We start from the raw sequence: 21374 nt of genomic DNA on the forward strand, positions 1-21374 counted from the left end.
CACCCACCCACCCATCCATCCACCCATCCATCCATCCATCCATCCACCCATCCATCCATCTGTCCGTCCGTCCGTCCGTGCATCCATCCATCCATCCATCCATCCACCCATCCACCCATCCATCCATCCACCCACCCACCCATCCATCCACTCATCCATCCACCCATCCATCCATCCATCCATCCATCCACTCACACACCCACCCATCCATCCACTGAGTCCAGTCTGGTATGAGTTGAACCCCTCCTTCCCCCCTCCCCCCAGGCAGCACCTCAGAGGTAAGGGGGGGTGGGGTTGCCAGTATGGACCATACTCTGCACACACAGCTAACAGACAGCTTAGCCAACATCAAGAAGCTTCCACAAATGAAATCACGATGAAAACCTACATGGGCTGTAAACTCTGTGGGCTCAAGGACTAGCTATCCTGTTATCCAGCCCCTGGCACTGTACTTGGCCCACAGAAAGAGGATCATCTAATATCTGTTCAAGTTGAATTGAATTGCGCATCAAACTGCCGTGGAACAAGACAAGACAGTGTCCTCAATTAGTCACATCACAGAACAGAAGAGAAACTCTTTGTATGTCCGAGTGCATCAGAGAAACATTATGAGAAAGTGAAGACAACCTATAGGATGGGAGAAAATATTTGCAAACCACATAACTGGTAAGGGTTTAACATCCAAAATATATAAAGAGCTCCTACAATTCAACAACCAAAAGACAAACAACCCATAGAAAAGCAGGTAAGGGAATGGAATGGATAAATAAAGAGGACATACAAATAGCCAATAAACACACGAAAAGATGCATAACGTCATTAGGCATCAGGCCAACACATGTCAAAAGCACAGTGAGATACCATTTCACATCTATTGGATGGCTGCAATTTAAAAAAGAAATGCAGGGAGGCGTCTGTGTGGCTCAGTTGGTTGAGCATCGGACTTCAGCTCAGGTCATGATCTCACAGTTTGTGAACTCGAGCCTCGCATCCGGCTCTCTGCTGACAGCTCAGAGCCTGGAGCCTGCTTTGGATTCTGTGTCTCCTCCTCTCTCTCTGTCCCTCCCATGCTCACGCTCTGTCTCTGTCTCTCAATAATAAATAAACGTTAAAAAAATTTTTTTAAAAAAGAAACGCAGAATACCAGGTGTTGGTGAGGGTGTGGAGAAACTGCAGGCCCTCCGTGCATTGCTGGTGGGATTGTCCAGTGGTATGGCCCCTGAGGAAGACAGTTAGGTGTTCCTCAAAAAAGCTGAAGATCCAGGGGCGCCTGGGTGGTTAAGCGTCTGACTGCTCAGTTCAGGTCATGATCTCACAGTTCGTGGGTTCGAACCCCTGCATCAGGCTCAGCGCTGACAGCACAGAGCCTGCTTGGGATTCTCTCTCTCCCTCTCTCCCGCTTGCGGGCTCTCTCTTGCTCTTACTCTCTCTCAAAATAAATCTAAAAACTTAAAAATAACTAAAAATAAAATTAGAGATAAGATCTAGCCATTGCACTTCTCGGTGTTAGTCCAAAAAAACGGAAGACGGGACTCGAACACGCATCTGTACACAAATTCCAGTGCAGTACCATTCACAACGGCCAAAAGGTGGAAATGATTGAAGGGTCCACTGACAGACGAACGGAGGAACGAAATGTGGTGTTTCTGTAGGATGGACTGTCACTCAGCCACACGACGAAACGGAACTGACACCTGCTAGGACATGGACCCACCGCGACATACACGCGAAGGGGAATGTGCCAGATGCCGAAGGACAACGTGGCGCGATTCTGCTCATACGGAGCGTCTAGAATAGTCAAATTCATAGAGGCCAGAAGGAGACCAGAGATTCGGGGCTGGGGTGGGGGGTGAAGCAGGCACACGGCTTCTGTTCAGGACGAGAAAACAAAGTTCTGGACACAGTGGTGACGGCTGGGCAACGCGGTGAATGCAATTAATGCCTGTGAACGGTGCCCGGAAATTGATCACAATGCTATGCATATTTAGCCTCGAGTTTACAGAACAAAACCAAAAACCCCCAATGCGATTCCTTCACCTACTGCCCCCCTCTGCCCCAGAACAAAAACGCTTCGGTTTTTCCTGCCCCCCAAATCATGGCGCTGGCCTTGAGTCTTCTCTACCGTCACCCCCACATCCGACGTGTGCCCAGTTCCCGTCGGCTCTGGGCTCAACACGCACCCGGAATCTGACCTCTGCCTCTGTCCCGACCCACGTCTCCAGCACCCGGTACCCGGATTCCTGCAAGAGCCTCAGGACCAACATCCTGCCTCCCCCCTCGGCCTGCCCCCCTTGGAAGCAGCCAGAGGGGTCCTGCCCACCCCGAAGTCATCTCTCGTCCCCTCCCGCTCCAGACCCCTGTGGGGTTAGGTGGCCAGCGGCCCGTCGCATTCGGGACTGCCCCTTCCTGCTCCACTCGTCTTCACGGGACACACTACAGCCAACACATTAGATACGTCATTCTTCCACGTGGTCCAGAAAGCTCCACAAGGCCATGCCTGTGTCCGCCGTGCCCCCCGAGCCTCCAGGACACAGTGTCGGCACCCAGAAGGCGCTCTACAACTGTTGGCTGAGCAGGCAAGGGAAGGCTTCGGGAGACAACAGGGAGATTCTAACGCACGGCCAAGGCTGCCTTGGGATTCAGATCCTGCCTCTTGCCTGCACTTACTCATCAGCCGTTTGACCTGGAGTGGCCTCTCTGTGCCTCAGTTCCCCCATCTGTAAGTGGGGCATCAACAGGGTCCCCCTCACAGAGCGAGTGACACGGTGACAGTGCGGGAAAGGACTTCCGCATCCCCGCAGGCGGGGGGGGAGGGGACCATTCGGCCAACGCCAGCAGCCTTTTCCCTCCTCCTCTTTCCTTCTTCCCTCCCTTCCCGCCTCCCTCTGGGCCCAGGCTGCCATCCGTGTAGACAAGGCTCATGGAACATCCCAGCAGGGTTTTGAGGCACGCCCAGGAGCGAGCTGGGCAGACACATTCCAGTGGAGGGATATGCCCACCTCCGACCCGCCCGAACTCCACCAGCCCTTACGGGATTAATAAGTAATGAGGAGCTGGTAAAGGAGGCTGAGGGGAAGTGGCGTCTATGGCAATTGATTGTTCCAGGGAGGACGAGCTGGTCCCAGAACGCCAGGCACGATTTCACACCTGGGTCGGATGCACGGGCTCGGAGCTGGTGGTGGTGGCGGCGAGGAGCGTGACAACGACCCGGCCCTCGTGCAGAGCGGGGACACCGAGCAGGGAGGCTACGGGCTCAAGCCAGGCCCACGGCAACCCGCTGGGCTGGCAGCTAAGGCCCAGAGCGGTGGCGACGTTGGCCAAAGTCACACGGCTGCAGGCAGCAGGGCGGGGGTGCGGATTGAGCTCCAGAGTGCGCCGCACGGCAAGGACTCCCAGGTCGGACAAAGTGGGGTTCACCCGGAGTGCCAGCGGCGGCCTCTGGGTCGTCGTTACGCCAAGACAGCTCGAGGGGGTGGCGTGGTCCTAGAAGGGCTTGTCCCCGAGTTTCCCGCACGGGGACAAGGCACCCAGGAGCAATTCCAGGAATGGGGGTGGGGGCGCCCGCCCTGCGGTCTTACACCCCTGAGCCTTAAAGCCCAGAGCAGAGGGAGCGGGGGACCCTCCCTCCACATGAGCCCTGATGCCGGTGAGGCGTCCGCAGAGCTGCGTCCGTGCTTATGTCCCGGAGCCGATCCACCAGAGCTCCCTCGAGCCGCAGCGCTGAGATCGGGCTCCCCAGCCTCGGCCCCCATTTAAAGACTGATAGAGACCAAAGTGCGGGCCTCACCTAGTACCCCCTTGTGGGTGATTCTGCCTACGGTGGGTGGGGCAAGGGGCAGCCAAAGCCTCGCAGGAGCGGGCGCTAGGCTTGGAGCCAGCAGGTGCTAATCCTGTGGTCTCAGTTTCTCTGTCTGTGCAATGGGGACGACTGCGTTCCCACCGTACAGGCTGGGGTGGAGGACGGAACGTGTGAGGTGCTGAATTCCGTGCCCAGGTTGAGGCGAGAGCTTGGCTGGATGTTCACAAATGCGGGGTCCGGGGCTCCCGTGACCAGCCGCTTGCAGAACGGGTCACGTCGACAACGTGAGCTCCAGGAGGCCACTGGACCGGGCAGGCCAGCCCGGCCAGGAGTCCCCTTCCCTCCTGCCCCCGGCTCCGGCCGGCAGGGTCCCTCTCTCTTCCTCCCGGGCCCTTCCTGTGGTGAGTATACAGTGGTACTTCTAGAAAGACACCACATGGGGCTGTTGAAGGAGCAGCCGTCAGAAGTTTCTCCATGGGGATCCACGAAGAAAGAAGGGGGGTGGGTGGGAGGAAGAGACAGGAAAAGGAATAAGACGGGGCGGGGGGGGTGCTTTCCACCTACAGCCCGCTGGAGGTCGTGTCCCCATTGCAGGGCCCGCAATCCTAACCCGCCATCGGCTCCGGGAGGGTGGAACTCAGCTCTGCGAGGAAATAAAACCGAGTGCGCGTAGCCCCTGTCACGGTCCCGCTCGCTCTGAGGGTTGTTTAATAACCTCTGAACTGGGAGGGAAAATCACCCAGGAAACACTGCTCGGGTCATTTATTTTGAAATTATCGGTATAAAAATATCCAGGGCCGTGATTTATGTGCAGGGAGGGGCCCAGGAAGTCAGGGACTCCCCCCTCCCAACTCCACTCAAACCTCATTTGTCTCCCCCCTCCCCCCCTCCCCTCCCCTCCCCTCCCCTCAGCAGCTTCTCTGCAGCTTCCATTAGACTTCAAGTCACACGAGTTACTTTACATCGCAAATAAATCTCCAGAAGAGCACGGAAATATTATGTGTATTAATAGCGCCTGTAAAAACATCCGAAAACCTTCCGTCCCCCGCGGCCCGGAGATGCTCTCCCGGGACCGGGGACGCGCGGCCCGCCTGGCAGATCCTGTCCCCAGCCCAGCCCAGCCTGGCCTCCGGGGGTCTGCCGGCTGTCTGTCCGTCTGTGGGTGACCCCGGTGACCGGCGGCCGCCAAAGCCCTCCCCCCAACCCCCACCCCCGCCCCTGGCAGCACGGGGTGGGTCCCCACCACCGGAGACAGGGGGCCCCCCGTCTCCGGCCCCTCGTGCTCCCCTCAGTCCGGGGGCAGCGGCCGTCCCAGGGCATCCCCGACGCCAAGGACGCCTCGCCACGGTCCCTCACGGCTCCCCGCCCCCACCCCGGCCCCTGGATACTCACGGGCTGCGGGGGCTTCCTTGGGGGACAGCCCCTCGAGGCCGATGTCACCCTCCAGCATGGCGCGGCTGGCTGCCGGGTTCCGGTGCGCCTCGACCGACCGCAGCGCGGCCAGGAGAGGGGGCGACGAGGTCACCCCCGAAGGTCTCCGGTGGCTGCGAGGGCCGGGGTCGAGCCCCGCTCGGGAGGGGACGATCCCCCTCCTCCTCCTCCTCCTCCTCCTCCTCCTCCTCCTCCCAGACGCAGGACGCGAAGCCGCGCGCGCCCAGAGCCAAACTTGGCCGCCCTCGCGCACCGCCGCGCCGCTCCTCCCCCTCGGCCTTTTGGGCTGGGGGTCCTGGCCGGCCTCCCCGCCCCCGGGGCTACCTGCGGACGCCGCCCTCGCCCCGCCCCGCGCTCAGCGCGACGCCCCGGCCGCCACCCGGACACCGCGCGCGCGGGCGCGGGACTCTGGGGAAGGGCAGCGGCGCCCGGCCCGCCCCCGGCCTCCCGCTCCCCCGGGTGCGTCCCCACCCGCCCCGGGCCGTCCTGTCAGTCGGGGCGGCCAGGGCGGCCCTCAGGGGGGCCCCCAGGGAAGGGGTGCTGGCGGGGGGAGGGGCAGATTGTGTGGTTGGCCCGGTCGGATGGAGAGTCCTCCGCCCCCTCCCCCAGGCGGCAGGACCCTGGTACATCACTCCAGCAATGCCTCCTAGGAGGAGGAGGACGGAAGCGCAGGGCTGGGCCGGACAGGCGGAGGTTGCAGGGCAAGCGCTTGGCCTGAACTTGAACCTCGGCACAGGCAGAACTCAGGCATCTGGGCAAAGTGCGAACTGTCCCCAGTTGGAGGGACGGCTGTCTAAGGACTCTGGCATAGCAAGGCAAGGAGAACCTGGCCAGAGGCGCTGGGGAGGGGGCCCTTCTGACCCACATCCTCGGGGGCTGGGGGCTGGGCTGGAGGGGGGGCCACCCTGCAGCCCCACTCCTGCTTAGAGAGCAACGTCTGACCAGTGCAGCACCGATCCAGGCACCAGAGAGCGCTCGGAGAGTCACAGGCAAGGCGCCTCCTGTGGCCGCAAACCCCACATCCCTGACACCTCCAGATAAATACAATAAATTCCGAGGCCGAACTGCCCTAAACAAAACGTTACGTTGCTCCCTGACCACAGCACGGGTGGTGATGGGACCGGGGCATTCTGCCTGGCCTTTCGAAAGGTCATCCCACACTGCCTGCACCCGGAGGAGGAGGAAGGCTGGTGCCAGGAGCCAGCCCACGCCAGGGACCCCTGGACCACCCGCCAGCTACACGAGCCACTATCGGCTTCGGGGGGCGCCACGTGAGGACAGACCCAACCAGCCCCTGGAGCCAGACCTTGGGCACGTGCAGGGGATCCATGCGTCCTGAGGATAACCAGTCCCGTCCATCCCCACTGGCCCGCTGGCGTTGGTACCCGAGTGCACTGTCGTGGGCGGAGATGCTCACTGGTAGTAGCAGTCAAACCACAAAGAAACGTCTCCGGCCAACGTTCTCCCCTGCCCCCCATCCCAAGTGCTATATTCGGAGAGGAGAGTCAAGCCTTCCTCCTCCCAGCCGGTCAGGGAGAAAGGTCACCGGCCGTCGCCTTTAGCATTCATCTTGTTTTCAGTCTGGACTAAGGATCTGGGAGACCAGGCACCCGGTGGGATTGATTCCTTATCGGCTGTGGGTGAAGGCTCACCCGTAAGGAGCCCCGAGATGTGTGCTGTGTGCCCCAGATGCCCGCGCCGGGAGGGCAGAGGAAGCTGGATGGAAATCAAGTGGCCGGGGCCACATGAACTGCACCGAGCTTTTCCATCTGACCCAAACCAGTGTGGCGCAGGAATGGAGATAAAAACTCATTTTTCTTGGAAGAGTCTGATAGCCGATGTGATACATAGCAATAGCTCGCCTGTATAAATACACAGAGAAATTCTGAGAGTTCTAACCCCTGGAACCATGAACTATAAACCAAAAAGGCTCAGGGGGGAAAAGAATGTAAATAGGTACCAGGGCTATTTTTAACCGTCATTGTTTACCTTTTTGGGGCAGGGATGGGCTATTGTATATTTAACCAGCTTTAAAGTGCACATTATTTAATGCATTATTATTAGCAGAAATATGTTAAACAGCCATTAATAGATGTTGATTCATTCCAATTGGAATCATTTTTGTTCTTTTCATTTCCTTGGCCCTCGTTACGTTGTGTTCTGGTGAAGTGCTTCAGCCGAGTCCAACATGTGCAGAAAAGCCGGTCGTGGATCCAGACTGTTTAAAGAGATCTTCAATCCAGCCCGGTGGAAAACGATTACTTTAGAAAATACCTGAACCAGCTCAATTTTACGAGGACCGGCCTCGGCTGCCATTTCGGCGAACGCTGCCGCGCAAGAAGGATGTTGACAGGCTGGGGCCTGGACGGGGAGAGAGTCCGGAAGGAGGGGCCTCGAGGGTCCCCCCAGCCCATTTCGCGGGAGCCCCGTGCCCGTGCGGCAGTCAGGAACACCCTGCGTGGGTTAGGGAGACGTTTATGGCAACAGCGGAGCCGGGCAAGCAGGCCGGCACGCCTATGGCAGGGCTAACATTACGGGACACAGGGGTAATCACGCCGCACCGTCCTTGTAATTATGGGAAACCGTTTCCCTTTTCGGTGAGGCTGCGAGGGAAGGAGAGGACACAGCCCCCGGGGTGAGGCTCGGGCCAGTGCTCATGCCCTGGGGTTGGCCCAAGTTTAAAATAGGCTTCGCAGGGTGAGGCCCGGCCCACTGGGACAGGCTCTTTCTCCTGGCCCCGGGGGGGCCTTATCACACTGGGGGAGGGGGGCGCTCCTAGAGACCCTGACCCGGCACGTGACTCAAGGCAACAGCACTCAGGCCTCGCTGTTCCCAAATCATGCTCAGGGTGGCTCGGAGGCCACTTGACCAGCAATGTCAGGGCCAAAGCCACCCCCTCTGCAGACCTCAGCGTCTCACCAACAGTTCCCTGGGGCCCTGGGATAAGCCGGGAGATGCCCAAACGTCCCAGACGCTCTGTCCCCGCCGTCACTCACCCGCTGAACACGAACAGGGGGGCATGGGTCACTTAAATACCGACTTCTTGTGATCACAGGAAGCCTGTTTTCAATTCAACCTGGTTCTTTGGGCACCTGTTGTGGGAGGGGCCCCGATTCAGGGGCTGGAACCCAGGCTCAGACAGCTCCCTCTTGGAACCTCCGTCTGCATCTGTAAGAAGGAAGGGCCTTCGCACAAGCTCCTCCTCGGGGTTTTGCGAAGCTTCAAAGAGAATCTAACTTCCAGCCCAGAACCTGGGGGTCGTAAGGGCTGCTGTAGAGGGGTGTTGCTGTTTGTAACATCCTCAGGGCGGGCAGGCAGGGCCAAGTCGTGGGACATTGAAATGCAGGGGCTTCCGTTCCCAACAGCGCGGGGGGGGGGGGGGGGCTGGCAGTGGCCCCTGACCTGGGGGCCGTCAGAGGGCAGGTGGCTTCAGGGCGGAGGCTGGGAGGAGACACACAGAAACGGACCAGCGTGGCAGGCGCTGGGGACCAACGAGTGACGAGTCAGCAGGTGGGGCCAGATCAGACCCGGACTCTGGGCCGCTGCCCTCAGCAGGACAGAGCGAGTCTTTTTATGAAATAAGAGAAAACACAATTGTGCGAGGACGAAATTCGCAGGACGTGAACTGAACCATTTTACGGTGAACAACGTAGTACCTTCTCGATGCTGCGGGACTCTCGCCACTGTCTGGTTCCAGGACCTTCCCGGGGCTCCACGGCGAACGCCTGGAGGGCGGCTCTCTCCGTCTCCTCCCCCAGTTCCCCCCCCACCGCCCGTCTGCTCTCTGCCTCCACAGACTTCCCTGTTCCGGACGTTCCTTGTGGATGCGGCCACCCCACGCGTGGTTTCTGGTGACTGCTCCTCTCTCGGTTTACCTTTTTTGCTATTTAACGACCTGCATAATTTCATCATTTCTTGTCTGTAGGTTTCTGAGGTGCATCGATGTCGTCTACGTCGGAACGTCGTTTCTTTTCGTGACCGAGTAATAAATAGTCCACGGTCCGGCTGTGCCACATTTGCTTATCCTGTGATCCCCCGATGGGCACTTGGGCTGCTTCCTAGGGGGCCCCACCAAAGCGCCTGTGGGGGCCGGGGCTCCCACGACGGCCGAGGGGCCCGGGCAAGGCTGGGCAGAGAGCTCAGCGGCTGTGCGGTGCAGGCAGCCCGGGAGGAAACAGTTCGACCTGGGGACAACCCAGCCTGGCCTTCCCAGCCGGGGCTCCCGAACGTGGCACCCTGCGCCCCGCGTGGACACAGGAGGCCGGCATCGGGAGCGGATCTTCCCCCACGGGCTCGACCAGCAGAGGGGCCCCGGACTAGGCAGGCCGCCTGCCTGCACTCCCCTCGGGAGTCTGTTTATTTAATAAGCCCTGAGACGGCACTTAGGAGGCCAGGCCCTGTTCCAAGCGCTTTATAAGTATCAGCTCTCCGCAGCTGTGTTGTCATCGCTCCCACTCTACGGATGGGGAAACTGAGGCGCAGAGAGGTGAAGTCCGTTGCCGAAGTCACGCGGGAGGAAGTGTGGAGCTGGGCCCGGCATCCAGGCCGCCTTCTCCGGAGTCTGTGCTGAAGCATGTGCTCTGGGGTGGAGACCCCAGGATTCCCGGACATCGGCCAACTGAGCCCCACATCCCGATTTGAGCCCAGGCTGTGATCCTCCTGGGCCGAGATTTACTTCCTACTTTTCTTCAACCCAGCTCACTTCTCGGTAACTTTTTGACTATTTTTATTTTTTCAATTGTGGGAAATTATATAGGACATTAAATTTACCATCAACCACGTTTAAGCGCACAGTTCAGTGGCGTTAGGCACAGTGCTGTGCGGCCGTCACCACCATCCGTCTCCAGAACTTTCCGTCGTCCCAAGCTGAGCCTCTGTCCCTGTCAGACACCAAATTCATTCCCCATTGCCCCTTGCCTGACGCCCACCATCTGCTCTCCATCTCTGGGACGACCCTAGGGACCCACTGTAAGTGGAATCATACAGTTTTTGTCCTTTTGTTTAAAAAAATTTTTTTTAACATTTATTGTTGAGAGACAGAGACAGAGCATGAGCGGGGGAGGGGCAGAGAGAGAGGGAGACGCAGAATCCGAAGCAGGTTCCAACACAGAGCTGTCGGCACAGAGCCCAACGCGGGGCTTGAACCCACGGACCCAGAGATCGTGACCTGAGCCGAAGTTGGACGCTCAACCGACTGAGCCACCCAGGCACCCCTGAGGTGTATATCTTGTTTTTTGTTTTTTGTTTTTTTATTTTGTTTTACATTTATTTTTGAGAGACCAAGAGAGACAGAGCACTAGTCAGAGAGGGGCAGAGAGAAGAGAGAGGGAGACACAGAATCCGAAGCGGGCTCCAGGCTCCGAGCTGTCAGCACAGAGCCCAATGCGGGGCTCGAACCCACGGACCGAGAGATCATGACCTGAGCCGAAGTTGGACGCTCAACCGACTGAGCCGCCCAGGCGTCCCAGGTTTTGTTCTCTTATGAGTGACTGATGACATTCGGCACAATGTCTCTAAGGTTCGCCCATTTATAGCACGTGTCAGAATTTCCATCCATCTTAAGGCTTATCAGACTTATTTTTACGGAACCCGATGTCGCTACCGGAGATGGAAAGGTAGAATCATCGGCCGTAAGCAGAAAGTGCTGGCTTAATAAAGCACGATAACAACGCAGCGATGTGTGGTCTACCTGGAGGCTCTGCCCTGGGGACCCTGAGCTTGACCAGGCGACCCTCGGTGGAGGCGACCGACCAAGCCGAGCTTCCTCTATGACATGCTCCGGAAGTCCGAGAGAGGAGAGGACGGAGCTGTGTCCTCACCACGTGCTGCAAAGTCCCTGTGCCACCTAAACTGCTTCCCTTTGTACCGAAAGTAGGTTTGCAGAACGCGGGTGCTGGGGGTGCCCCGTTTGGGGAGATACCAAAAATAGCAAAGGCCGCTTCTGCGCACGACGAGGGTTTTCGGGCTACCGCTGTGGCCCCCGTCGCATCTGCTGTCTTCCCGTCTGGCTGCAGGAGGGCAGCACCTGGTCACGGAGATGTTGGGGGACGTAGTCACCCTGGAATGACATGTTTGCTCTATGATTTTCCGCCTGGGTTGTCTCAACCGTATGAAGGATGGGTTATCACCCCTCCTTGCGGCTGAGGAAACTGGTACCCAGAGAAGGGGGCGCAGCTTGCCTGAGCCCACACCGCTGGCTGGTAAGTGTCCCACCCAGTCCAAAAGATTCTAGAACTTTCTAGTCAAGTCCAGAACGCTTTCCACCGCACCACGCCAACCTTCTATTTGGACCCAACGCAGTATGACCAGGGCAATGAGAAGGCTGTGGGAACAATAGAAAAGCCGTCGTACTCAGTCCCTTTAATCTGCTGTGTCCAAAATCCGGCCGCACTCCTTGGCCTCTCCTCCACCTTCCGCTTGTTTGTTTGTTTGCGGGACGAAGGAGCAGAGGGCCTAAAGGAGACACTCAGCTCACCGGCTTCCAGGTATGACTAACATCCTGTGGCCTGTTTACGGAGGCTGCCTATATGGCTTGAGTTTTGCGAGTTAGACAGACACTAATTAATGGTGCAAATATTTACGCTCAGTGCCCCATCAAAGAACAAATACGCAGCCTGGGTTTTGTTTGTTTTCTTTTTTCAGAGTAAACACCACCAATGCCAAGGCTCTTGGCAATCAGGCAGAGGTGAGATTAAGGGCTCCAGGTATGTTTTTCAAGTTATTTGAAGACGGGAGATTTGCACACGAGGTCCTTTCTATAATCCAAGGCGGGCGGTGGAGCCCCTCCCTGCCCCCTCCCCCCCCCCCCCCCGAAAGGCCGAAGGAGAGCTCGGTCTTTCCTCGGTGGAGACTATCCAGCTTCCACTCTGGAGTCGGTGGCAGAATGCCTCTCTAGACAGAAGGATCGCTTTACCTGGAGTTCGGTTTTAAGATAAAGCAGGCAAGGAGGCGGTCGGGCGGCCGTCCCTCGGGGGAGTCTGCGTCTGGCGGCTGGGGTCTCATTCGGGTGCTTGGCCAGCAAAAACCTGAGACCTCGCCATCTGATCGGGCTGCTTGCCTGGTGAAACGGCCCATCAGGGGCTCAGGACACCAGCCCCCGGGAGGAACCCGAGGGCGAGTCTCGGAGTCACCTGGGCCGTTCGCGCACAGGAGAGCGGTTCTGTGCCTGGGCCTCACCCTTTCCTCCAGTGCGGGGGCCGGGGGATCAGGATTCCCAGGGAAAGCAAACACCGGGCCCAGCTGCCCTTGGGGACTCCCGCTGAGCTGCTTGAGTGTCCCCTGGCGAGGTCGCCTTCCTCCTGCAGCCACAGTATGCAAATGACCACAGCCCAGAGAGGACACTGTTCAAAACCCTTCTCTCCCCAGGCTCCCGAGATAAACGCTTTCCCAGACTTTGGGAGGGAATCTGAGAAGGAAAACCCCACCCCAGTTATCTCCAAGGGGCCCAGAGCCCCAGGACATTCTGCCCGCGGGGGGGCCCTGGGCGGTCCCGCACACAAAGCCACCGTTGCCTCCGGGGACAGTCCTGCGGTGGAGTCCTGCTTCCACTGTCCCTAAAAGCAGAGGGTAAGTGCGTGTCCCCAGGCCACCCTTCTCCTCCCCTTAGGATGCCTTTGATTGAAAAGTCTCAACCAACGTCCTCAGGGTCCTCAGGCTGGCTGGCTGGCCCGGGGGCCGGGGCGGGGGCTGGGGAGGCGGGCTGGCCTGCGGCTCGGGTTCCCGGGTCCCCGTGTCACCAGACAGGCTGTGCCGTGTCCCCTCCGCCCCCTGCTCGTCCTTGTGTCCCACATCCCTGCTCAGTTAGTGGCGCACACGGGCGCTCGGGGCAGCAGGGGAGAGTAGGGGGAGCGCGGGCCGGGCTGGCTGGCCCGGCGTGGCCCCTGCAGTCTCCCCAAACGCAGCCTCCCCGTCTCATCCACCGTCTGGGGGTGGCAGCAGCATGGAGCGCCCATCTCTGGGGGTGGGGACAAGGGCGAAGTGGACCCGAGCAGGGAGCCCCCGGCCCGGCCCCCTTCAAGCTCTCACTGTGAAATGACTAGGAGACGTGCCGGTCGGGGCCCGGCAGCGAACAGATGGCTCGGCCACGGGGGGTTTGTATGAGTCCGCTTGCCGCGTAACAAACACCACAGCTGGGGACTCACACAACACACACGGACTGTTCCCCGTCCTGGAGGCCGGAGCCCGAGGTCCAGGCGTGGGCGGGGCCGGGGCCTCCCAAGGCCTCTCTCCTTGTGTCAGGACGGCCGTCCTCTCCCTGTGTCCTCACGGGGTCGTCCCTCCACGTCTGTCTGTGTCCTGATCCCCTCTTCCTACAAGGACCCCGTCTCACGGGATCAAGGCCCAGCCCGGTGTCCCTATGTTACCTTAATCACCTCTGTAAAGTCCCCGTCTCCAGATACGGTCACGTTCTGGGGTGCTGGGGGTCAGGACTCCGGCACAGGAATCTGGGGGTGCAATTCGGCCCCTACCAGGCTTAACGAAAGGACAGTTTACAGAGGCTCAGGTCAGGGTAGAGGGTCGGCAAAAGGAGATCAGGCGCCCCCCCCCCCCCCATGCTAGCAGCAGGGGTGGCACTGTTACCGGGAGGGCAGGGGCAGTGGAGCCCGGGCTCCAGGAGGCTGGGCCGGGGACCGGACTGCAGCCCGCGGGCCACGGGCCGCTTGCTGGAGGGGCCGGAAGAATAGCCTCTCAGCTGTCTCTGTCTTCCCGTCCTCTGTTCTGATGACCGAGTGTGTTTGCAATCCAGAGGCCGACAGGTGGACCCACGAAGGCCATCTCCCCCTTGCCGCCCCTTCTCCAGGGCACAGAGCAGGGCAGGGCCGCGAGGGAGCGGGGGACACACAGCGTATGAGGGCTCAGACTCCAGCCGTGCGCACAGCTTCAGAACCCAGATGAGCCAGCACGAATGAAAACCAACACGTGGGTCGACCCTGCCAGCCCGCCGGTTTCCAGTGGACCCTCCCACGATGTGAGCCACCCCTCCTGGCGGCCGGCCGGCCCCCAGCTTCCCGCGGGCTCACAGGCAACGCGGCCCAGCGCCTCACTCCCCTTCCCACTTGGGGGGGAGGACCCTCTGGGTGGGACGTGGGTGGACACAGAGCCCACGCTTCAGCCAGTCTTCCAGCTTTGGCTCCCGGGCACCATGGCCGTGGACACGTGACCCCGGTGTGGCCCATCAGACACGCCCGGGGACGCTGGGCCCCCCGACCGGAGACGGCAGGGTCGGGACTGTCTCAGGCCAGCGGGGCACTGCCAGTGGCTTGAGACGGCACAGGGTGGGGCGGGACACTGGCCCTTCCCTCCAGTCCTGCCTCCCACGGGACCGTCCCTCACGGTCTTTCCCAGAGAGAGAACCGTGGGCGATTTCTGTCGCTTGCGGCCCGGATCCTGACCCACGGAAAGCGATGCTTGCGCTCACGCCCAGAAGCCTGCTGGTCTCCGGCATCTTCCCTCGGAGCCGCCGGCACGGTCTTATTTTGCGGACGGTACGAATTACGTAACGGCTCTCATTTCCCTCTTAGCTTTGGCTGCCGGGGGTCTCAGGGAAAACTGGGGGCGCTGCTCGGAGCAGGTGTTTAGGAACATGTGCGCCCCCGCGGGTGAGCCCCACGTTCCTCAACCCGGTGTCAGGCCAAGAGCGTCGGGGGAGGGGGTGTCCCACCGACTCACCCCGGCCTGCCCTTTGCCAGCTCAGCGATCCCAGGCAAGAGCTCTTCCTTTCTGGTTCCTTCTGTAAGATGGAGACCCATGGAGCGCCCACGCCCGGCGTCGCCAGGGCGAGCGAGCGAGCCCGCGACAGCCGCTCAGCAGGTGCCGGCTGTTAATTGCGGCCACTCTTCCTCCGGAACCTCATCTTCCCTGTGCCTCATGGTTTGTGTGACGCCCCCCCAAATTACTGTTTCTTGTGGGGTTTTAAAAACCTTGCTAAGCCGCCTTAAGACCCCTTTAGAACAACGTGGGACCCAGAAAGCATCCGTTCCGATAGAAGGAACACGCCCGTCTCCTCCCGCCGGAGCACATCTCCCTGGAACGGCGAGATCGTGGAATTGCAAGTAGTTTTCATCTTTAATAGCGTCTTCAAGGGCCGAGGGAAAATACTTAGAAAAGTGAAAGACCTCAGGCCATAAATATTTATTGAGCGCGTCCCCTCGTCCTGGCACCAGCTCCGATGCTCTCAGTCGGAGGGCACGGGGCTTTACGAAATTCCTACACGGGAGACGGGATAAGCAATAACGTCGTGCTGGAGAGAGAGGGAAAACAGAGCAGCCTGCGGGGGTGGGGGGGAGAGAGCAAGTGGCCATAGGCGGGGGGGGGGGGGGGGGGGGGCGGGTCCAGGAAGGGATGTTTGCGTGGCCGCCTGAGGAATCAGGGCAAGGCGTCGTAGGGGCATGTGAGGAGGAGCGTTCTGCGCCCAGGGGACAGCTGTGCAAAGGTCCTGGGGGCAGCGGGCTGCTACTTTTGCAACACGCCTCACTCCCTCGGGAATGCTGGTGGAGAGAATGGAATCCCCTTGGATTTATGGACCGCGTCTGCAGGATAATCCCAGGTGAGTGTCGATCCGGCGTATTGACACGGAAACATCCGAGCACCGCGCAGCGGGAAGGCGGCAAGAGCCAGCTGGTCCGGAGCTGCTTTACAGCTCCCAGATGATGACACGTGTCACGTCACCTGCAGGGCCTCGCGGTTTCCGGAGCGGGGGGAGGCGGGGGGACGCGGGGGTGTGTGCAAAGCTTCGGCGGGAAACGGGGGCCGTTCATCCGTCCGCGAGGCACTTGCCTCGTGGCCGAATCGGTCGCACATCTCAAGTGCGAGTACAAGGCGTGTACCCGAATGACCGCGTGCCCGCTTGTCAGGAAGTTCTGGGCGCCACGGCTCCCTCTGCCCGTGTTAGAGAGAGAGGGCGCTGCGTTCCGCACGCAGCCGGGCCGGCTAACACTCCGGCGGGTCCCCTCAACGCGCTTCTGTTTGCCCACGGCAGAGGCCACGGGGACCGATCGTCCCGTTTTACAGACGAGAGACTGAGGCCCAGAGGGAGGAGCGAAAACCCTAGTGCCTGGGCAGTTGGCAGCACAGTTCCCTGTGCCCTGTGCTTTGCCTCCTTTTTTTAATATTTATTTTTGAGAAAGAGAGAGAGAGGGACAGCGTGCGAGCAGGGGAGGGGCAGAGAGAGAGGGGGGGGATACAGAATCCGAAGCGGGTTCCGGGCTCCGAGCCGTCGGCACAGAGCCCGATGCGGGGCTCGAACCCACGGACCGAGAGTTGGACGCTTAACCGACTGAGCCACCGGGTGCCCCTGACTTTTCTTAAAATGCCTAGCTTGTGGCTGGCATGTAACTGCCCAGGACAAAGGCTGCATGTTGCTGCCCCCTTGGTGGCTCGGTGTGGCTGCTGTGGCACTAAGCTGAGGTCCATGGGAACGAGTGAACGTGTGTGGGCAACTGCCAGGGAAGCAGAGCACCTTTTGATGCCTTTTCTCTCTCTTCTGCTGGAATGCAGACTTGATGGCTTGAGCTCAAGCAACCATCTTGGGGCATGAGGTGGATGCCTTTTGCTGAGCATGGCAGGGCAGCCTGAGAGAAGGACCCGGGGTGTCTGATGACCTCAGGAAGCCCCCACCAGTCCTAGAATCCTGCAACGCCCACCCCTGGACTTGTCTTGTATGAGAGAGAAGTCACTTTCACCGGCTTGAAGATGACTTTTCTATCCTTTGCTGCTGAGCCCACAGCGGCCTTCTCCTCTATGGGCTGTTGACGCAACTCCCTCATCATGACAGAAATGACGAAACAGCCCCAGAGGGGGGGTGTGATCCATCCAAGGTCACAGGTTGTTGCATAAACATTTCATTTCGAGCCTGCATGAAGTAACTGCGGACGCAAACAGCCCCTGCCTCCCGAGTGCCAGCCAACACCATGGCCAAGCCAGTTCACGGGAGGACAGATCAATGAGGCCGGTGACGCTTTGCAGCCCTTGGCCACCATGGCTGCTATCGGCCCAGCTCTGCCCCGGCCTCCCCGAGGACTCGTGCAGAACCTGGTCCCTCCACCCGCCTCTGTGAAATCACTTCCCTGAGGGTCAGCCTCCGGGACAGTGGGAGGCGTGGATCCGTCATTCCGGTGAAGCTGGTGATGTGCCCGCCCCTGCTGGGATCCCCTTCGTGGAGACAAGCTCCCGCAGGCCCTCCTCACCCCTTGTCCTGTTTGTCTGCGTTTCCTGTGGGCAGAACCTTTTTGGTGACCCTGAGAACATGGCAGCCCCACCCCCCCATAACTGCCTCTGACCTTCGGTGATCCCGAACCTCGTGTTGGGGACCCCTCCTCTGATGGATGAGGGGTGACGCAGCTCATCCCGGCCACCTTCCTGCCGCCGGGTCTCACAAAACTCCAAGCTGCCTCTCGCTCCCTGTCCTAAGAGCCTGCGATGGCATTTCGTGACTTCTCTTGGCCAAAAGACTGACAAGTTGTCAGCAGTCATGATGAAGGCGAGATGAGTGACACAGCCAGAGGGAGGCCCTTCCCAGGTCCAGCATCACACGGTGAGCCTCCCCGGGGACAATGCTGCCGTGTGTGCCCTGTCACACCAGCCAGGCAGACGCGGCACCGGGATCCGGCCCCTGCCCCAGACCAGACCCCGCACCCTCCCCCCTCGACTCCACACTTGGCCCTGAAAGGGGATCCATGGGACTTTGGTGACAGCTGGAGAAAGGGAGTGGCTTATCACCACCCGCTGTGCACCCCTGCCCCTTGGCACAGACCCTCCCATGGGCCCCGCAGCCCTTGCTGTCCCACGGCTGTCCAACATCCTGCCGTGGGGCCGCTGTGCATTCAGTCACAAGTCACCTCGTTTATACTAGGGTGTGACTGACCCATACCTGTCGGCCGCTCCCCACCGCAGACGCCGGGGTTACAATCAAGGGCCCTGTTCCTACGGCTTCGTGACAAACACGTGGAGACTGATGGAGGCAGCTGCCAACAGCGAGCGAGGGGTCTTCCCAGGGGATCGCTCAAGTTAAACAGAGCTGCGGCAGGGAGGAAGCCCGGGGGCTGTGTGGCTAGCATAGGAGTGTCACTCACTCTGCAGCCGCTGGACAGAAATCCCACGGAAGAAGCGCTCCGGGGAGAGGTGGAGGCCGGTGTCTGAACCCCCAAGGCACCCGGAGATTTGCGTGCTCACCCCCTCCAGAGGCAGATGGTGTAGACACCCCCGGTTCCGTCCCGGCCCTTCCCTAACAGGACCTTCCAGGCGGCCTCTCGGCTCCTACCTTTAGCTCCACCCCCTTGGTTTTAAGGCCCGTGCATTCGCCCCAAGATGGGGCATTTCCCGCAATTTCGAGACCGGAATCCGCCCCGCTCCTCTGTGAGTGCTCCCCACCCCCACGCCGGGGGCCTGCCTCGCCGATGACAGAGCTGTGTCACCACGTCTGTGACGTGGCTGTCCCAGGACCACCTCGCAGGAAACGGGGCCTTAGACCATCACGGCGCAGGGAGTTCAAACACTTGGCAACACTTGGTCGCTATTTGAGGGCTTTTCTGTAAACATCTGATTGCCTAATTCACATTCCTCCTCCCTCTGCCTTGACTCTCAGACGCTTTGAGAACAAACCAAAAATAAAAATTCGTCCTTTTCCAGCTAATTCGTTCATTTTTGCACCGCCTCGCTCTGTCCCTCTCCGCCCTAGGACGTCGTCTCCCAAAGGAGGCTGGGGTGGGGGTGGGGGTGGGGACGGAGGGGCAGTCTCGTCCCAGCTTTGGCCGAGGAAGTCTCTGGAAAGGGAGCTGCCTCAGAGGCTCTGACCGCCGAGCCCTGAGGGGGACGCGTGGGGTGGGGGCGGCCAGAAACCACCTCCCCCTGCCCCCGCCGTCAGGCACCAGGGGACACCCCTCGGGGGAGCCAGGGGACATCAGTCGGCCACGTCTTCATTCACCCGTTCGTTCACTTAGAGATGGAGTGAAGCCATTCATTCATTCACTCACTCATTCACTCACTTGCTTCCGAATCAGAGGACGGAGGGTGGGGCTGGTCAGACGGATCAAAGTCTTAGACTCGGTGGCCACATTCCCATGAGACAAGAGTTGGGCTCTGTCCCAGATAGGCCCTCTGGCCTGCCTCAAGTGTCCTCCGGCTGGTCCCCCGATGCCAGGAAGGCCCTTGGAGGCCCCCCGCTCCCCCACCCCCGGCAGGGGCCCCTCTGGGAATCTCAGGCAGGACACTCGTGGCCTGGGAACGTGGGGCTTGCCGTTCTCACCCCCTGAGCTGCACGGGTCTGGGCCACCCGGCGTGGAGGGACGGGACCGGCCCACGTGAGAGTCCCGCACGCCTCGTCAGGCAGACGGGGGCCGCTCAGCACGTGTGGCTCGGAACGGGAACTGCTCGTCGTGCAGGCGTCGAGGCCCAGAGCGGGGAGCCAGCCGGCCTCTTTGGTCTCGGCCCCCCATCCGTACAACGTCCCCTCTTTCTGCACAGGCGCGAGGGACCCACTGGTGCCAAGAGCGGGCTCCGGAGACAGGCAGCGGGGCCCGGCCCCTCCCAGCCGTGTGACCCTCTGGCGAATGGCTTCATCTCTCTGGGCCTCAGCTTTGCCCTTCCGGAAAATGGGATGGAAACCTTACTTGGTAGGCGCCACGCGCTGTGCTTAGAGCAACCTCAACCTCAACCCATTTTAACTGGCGGGTTTCCCTGCCCTTCCTTTGGGCCCGACGCTACGACTGACCCCATTTTACCAAGGAGGGCACCAGGGCACAGGGGGGCGGGGCAGCTTGCTCTGGATGGTCCAGCTGGGAAACGAGGGAGTCGGGGCCTCCCCCGGGGGGGCCTGGCCCCAACTTCCTAGGGCCCCGCGAGGCTCAAACGCGTCACGGCCCGAAGGCTCAGCTGGACGTCGGGTCCACAGTTAGTCAGCGGTTCCCCAAGGGGAGGGGGTGGCCTGTCATGAAGGGACACCGGGCGGCGTCTGCAGACGTTTCTGGGTTGTTGCCACCAAGGGCGGGGTGCGGCTGGCCTCTGCTGGGCGGAGGCCAGGGGTGCTGTCGCACATCCCACCGTGCACAGCGCGGCCCCCACCGCAAGGAGCGGTCCAGCCCCAAACGTCAACGGTGCCGGGGCTGAGAAGTCTCGGCCGCGATCACTGCTTTCAGGAGGGGCTTGCCTCCAGAAGGCGCCCTGTGTTAACACAGCCACGGTGGGCCTGCCCATCCCAGGGGCCGCTTTCCCTGCTCGCGGGCCTGGGCACCGCCGAGAAGCCACGTTCACGGCGACCTAGAGGGCAGACGGAGTGTCCAGCCTGGGCTGAGCGGTGCTCCCCGGACCCCCACCCCCGCGGACCCCCCGTGGCTCCTTACCGCCCAGCAGAGGGTGCAGCGTGGTCTCCTCCATCGGAGCGCCTCCTGAGCAGTGGCCTCTAAAGGGTGCCGGCTCCCGCATCGGGTGCGGGGGAGGGCAGGGCCTCCCATCTCCGCCCTGAGATCTCGGGCAAGGTGGCACAGGCCACTCCCAAGGGCGAGCGGGGTTTGCAAAATGAGTCAGCGAGGCAAGAGGGCTGGAAGCCAGGTGTCGATCGTGGGCTAATCATTAACATGCAGACACTTCTCTGGGATCCCAAAGGACCCCCGGCCACGGCCTCAACCAGCCTTGACCGGGGTCCTGGGGGACCTGTCCCATCAGGGCCCGCCTGTTGGCTGCTGAAGGGAGGGTCGGCGCCCCGGGACCCTCTCTCCGTCACGCACACGGCCTCAGCTCTGAGAAGTCAGGGCCACGGCCCAGTCAGACCGCCCTTCCCTGCTGCCGTTCCCTAAGTGCCTCTTCTGTTCCCCATGCTGTGCCAGGCACTCGACATACGTCATCTCCTTGAATATTCTCCCAAACGATCAGTTGTGTCTTCATCTCTCCGGTGGGGGGTGGGGGGGGGGTGTCCAGTGACAGGTGACAAGCCTGGTCGAGAGCAAGGAGGAAAACGAATAAATCGTTCCTTCTCGGGGGGGGGGGGGGGAGGTCTCGCTTTCCACAACTGATAAACAAAACAGCTGTGGTCCCTGCGCTGAGGGCTACTCAGGGGCTTAAAAGTGAGGCCATGTAAGAAAAATGCCAAGCACGGGTCCCCGGGCACACAGTAACGCTCAATAAATGCTGGCTGTGTCCCATGTCACGGGGC

The 21374-nt window shown here is 60.5% G+C and overlaps 1 protein-coding gene across 2 annotated transcripts in view; it reads right to left on the reverse strand.

The window, feature by feature from the left end:
* ANO1 (anoctamin 1) overlaps positions 1-20710 on the reverse strand; it is a 157607-nt gene extending 136897 nt beyond the window's left edge. The window contains exon 1 of one of the 2 annotated variants that reach the window (XM_053202797.1): positions 20566-20710. In XM_053202797.1, coding sequence (XP_053058772.1) covers positions 20566-20647 — 82 coding nt within the window. In that variant the 5' untranslated portion in view covers positions 20648-20710. Of the gene's footprint in view, positions 1-5191; positions 5396-20565 lie in introns of those variants that run through there. The other variant, XM_053202801.1, reaches the window with a different exon arrangement.
* Between the last annotated feature and the right edge of the window lie 664 nt (positions 20711-21374).

The sequence above is a fragment of the Acinonyx jubatus genome, chromosome D1 (genome assembly GCF_027475565.1).
Source record: "Acinonyx jubatus isolate Ajub_Pintada_27869175 chromosome D1, VMU_Ajub_asm_v1.0, whole genome shotgun sequence".
In the NCBI taxonomy this organism is placed as follows: Eukaryota; Metazoa; Chordata; class Mammalia; order Carnivora; family Felidae; genus Acinonyx; species Acinonyx jubatus.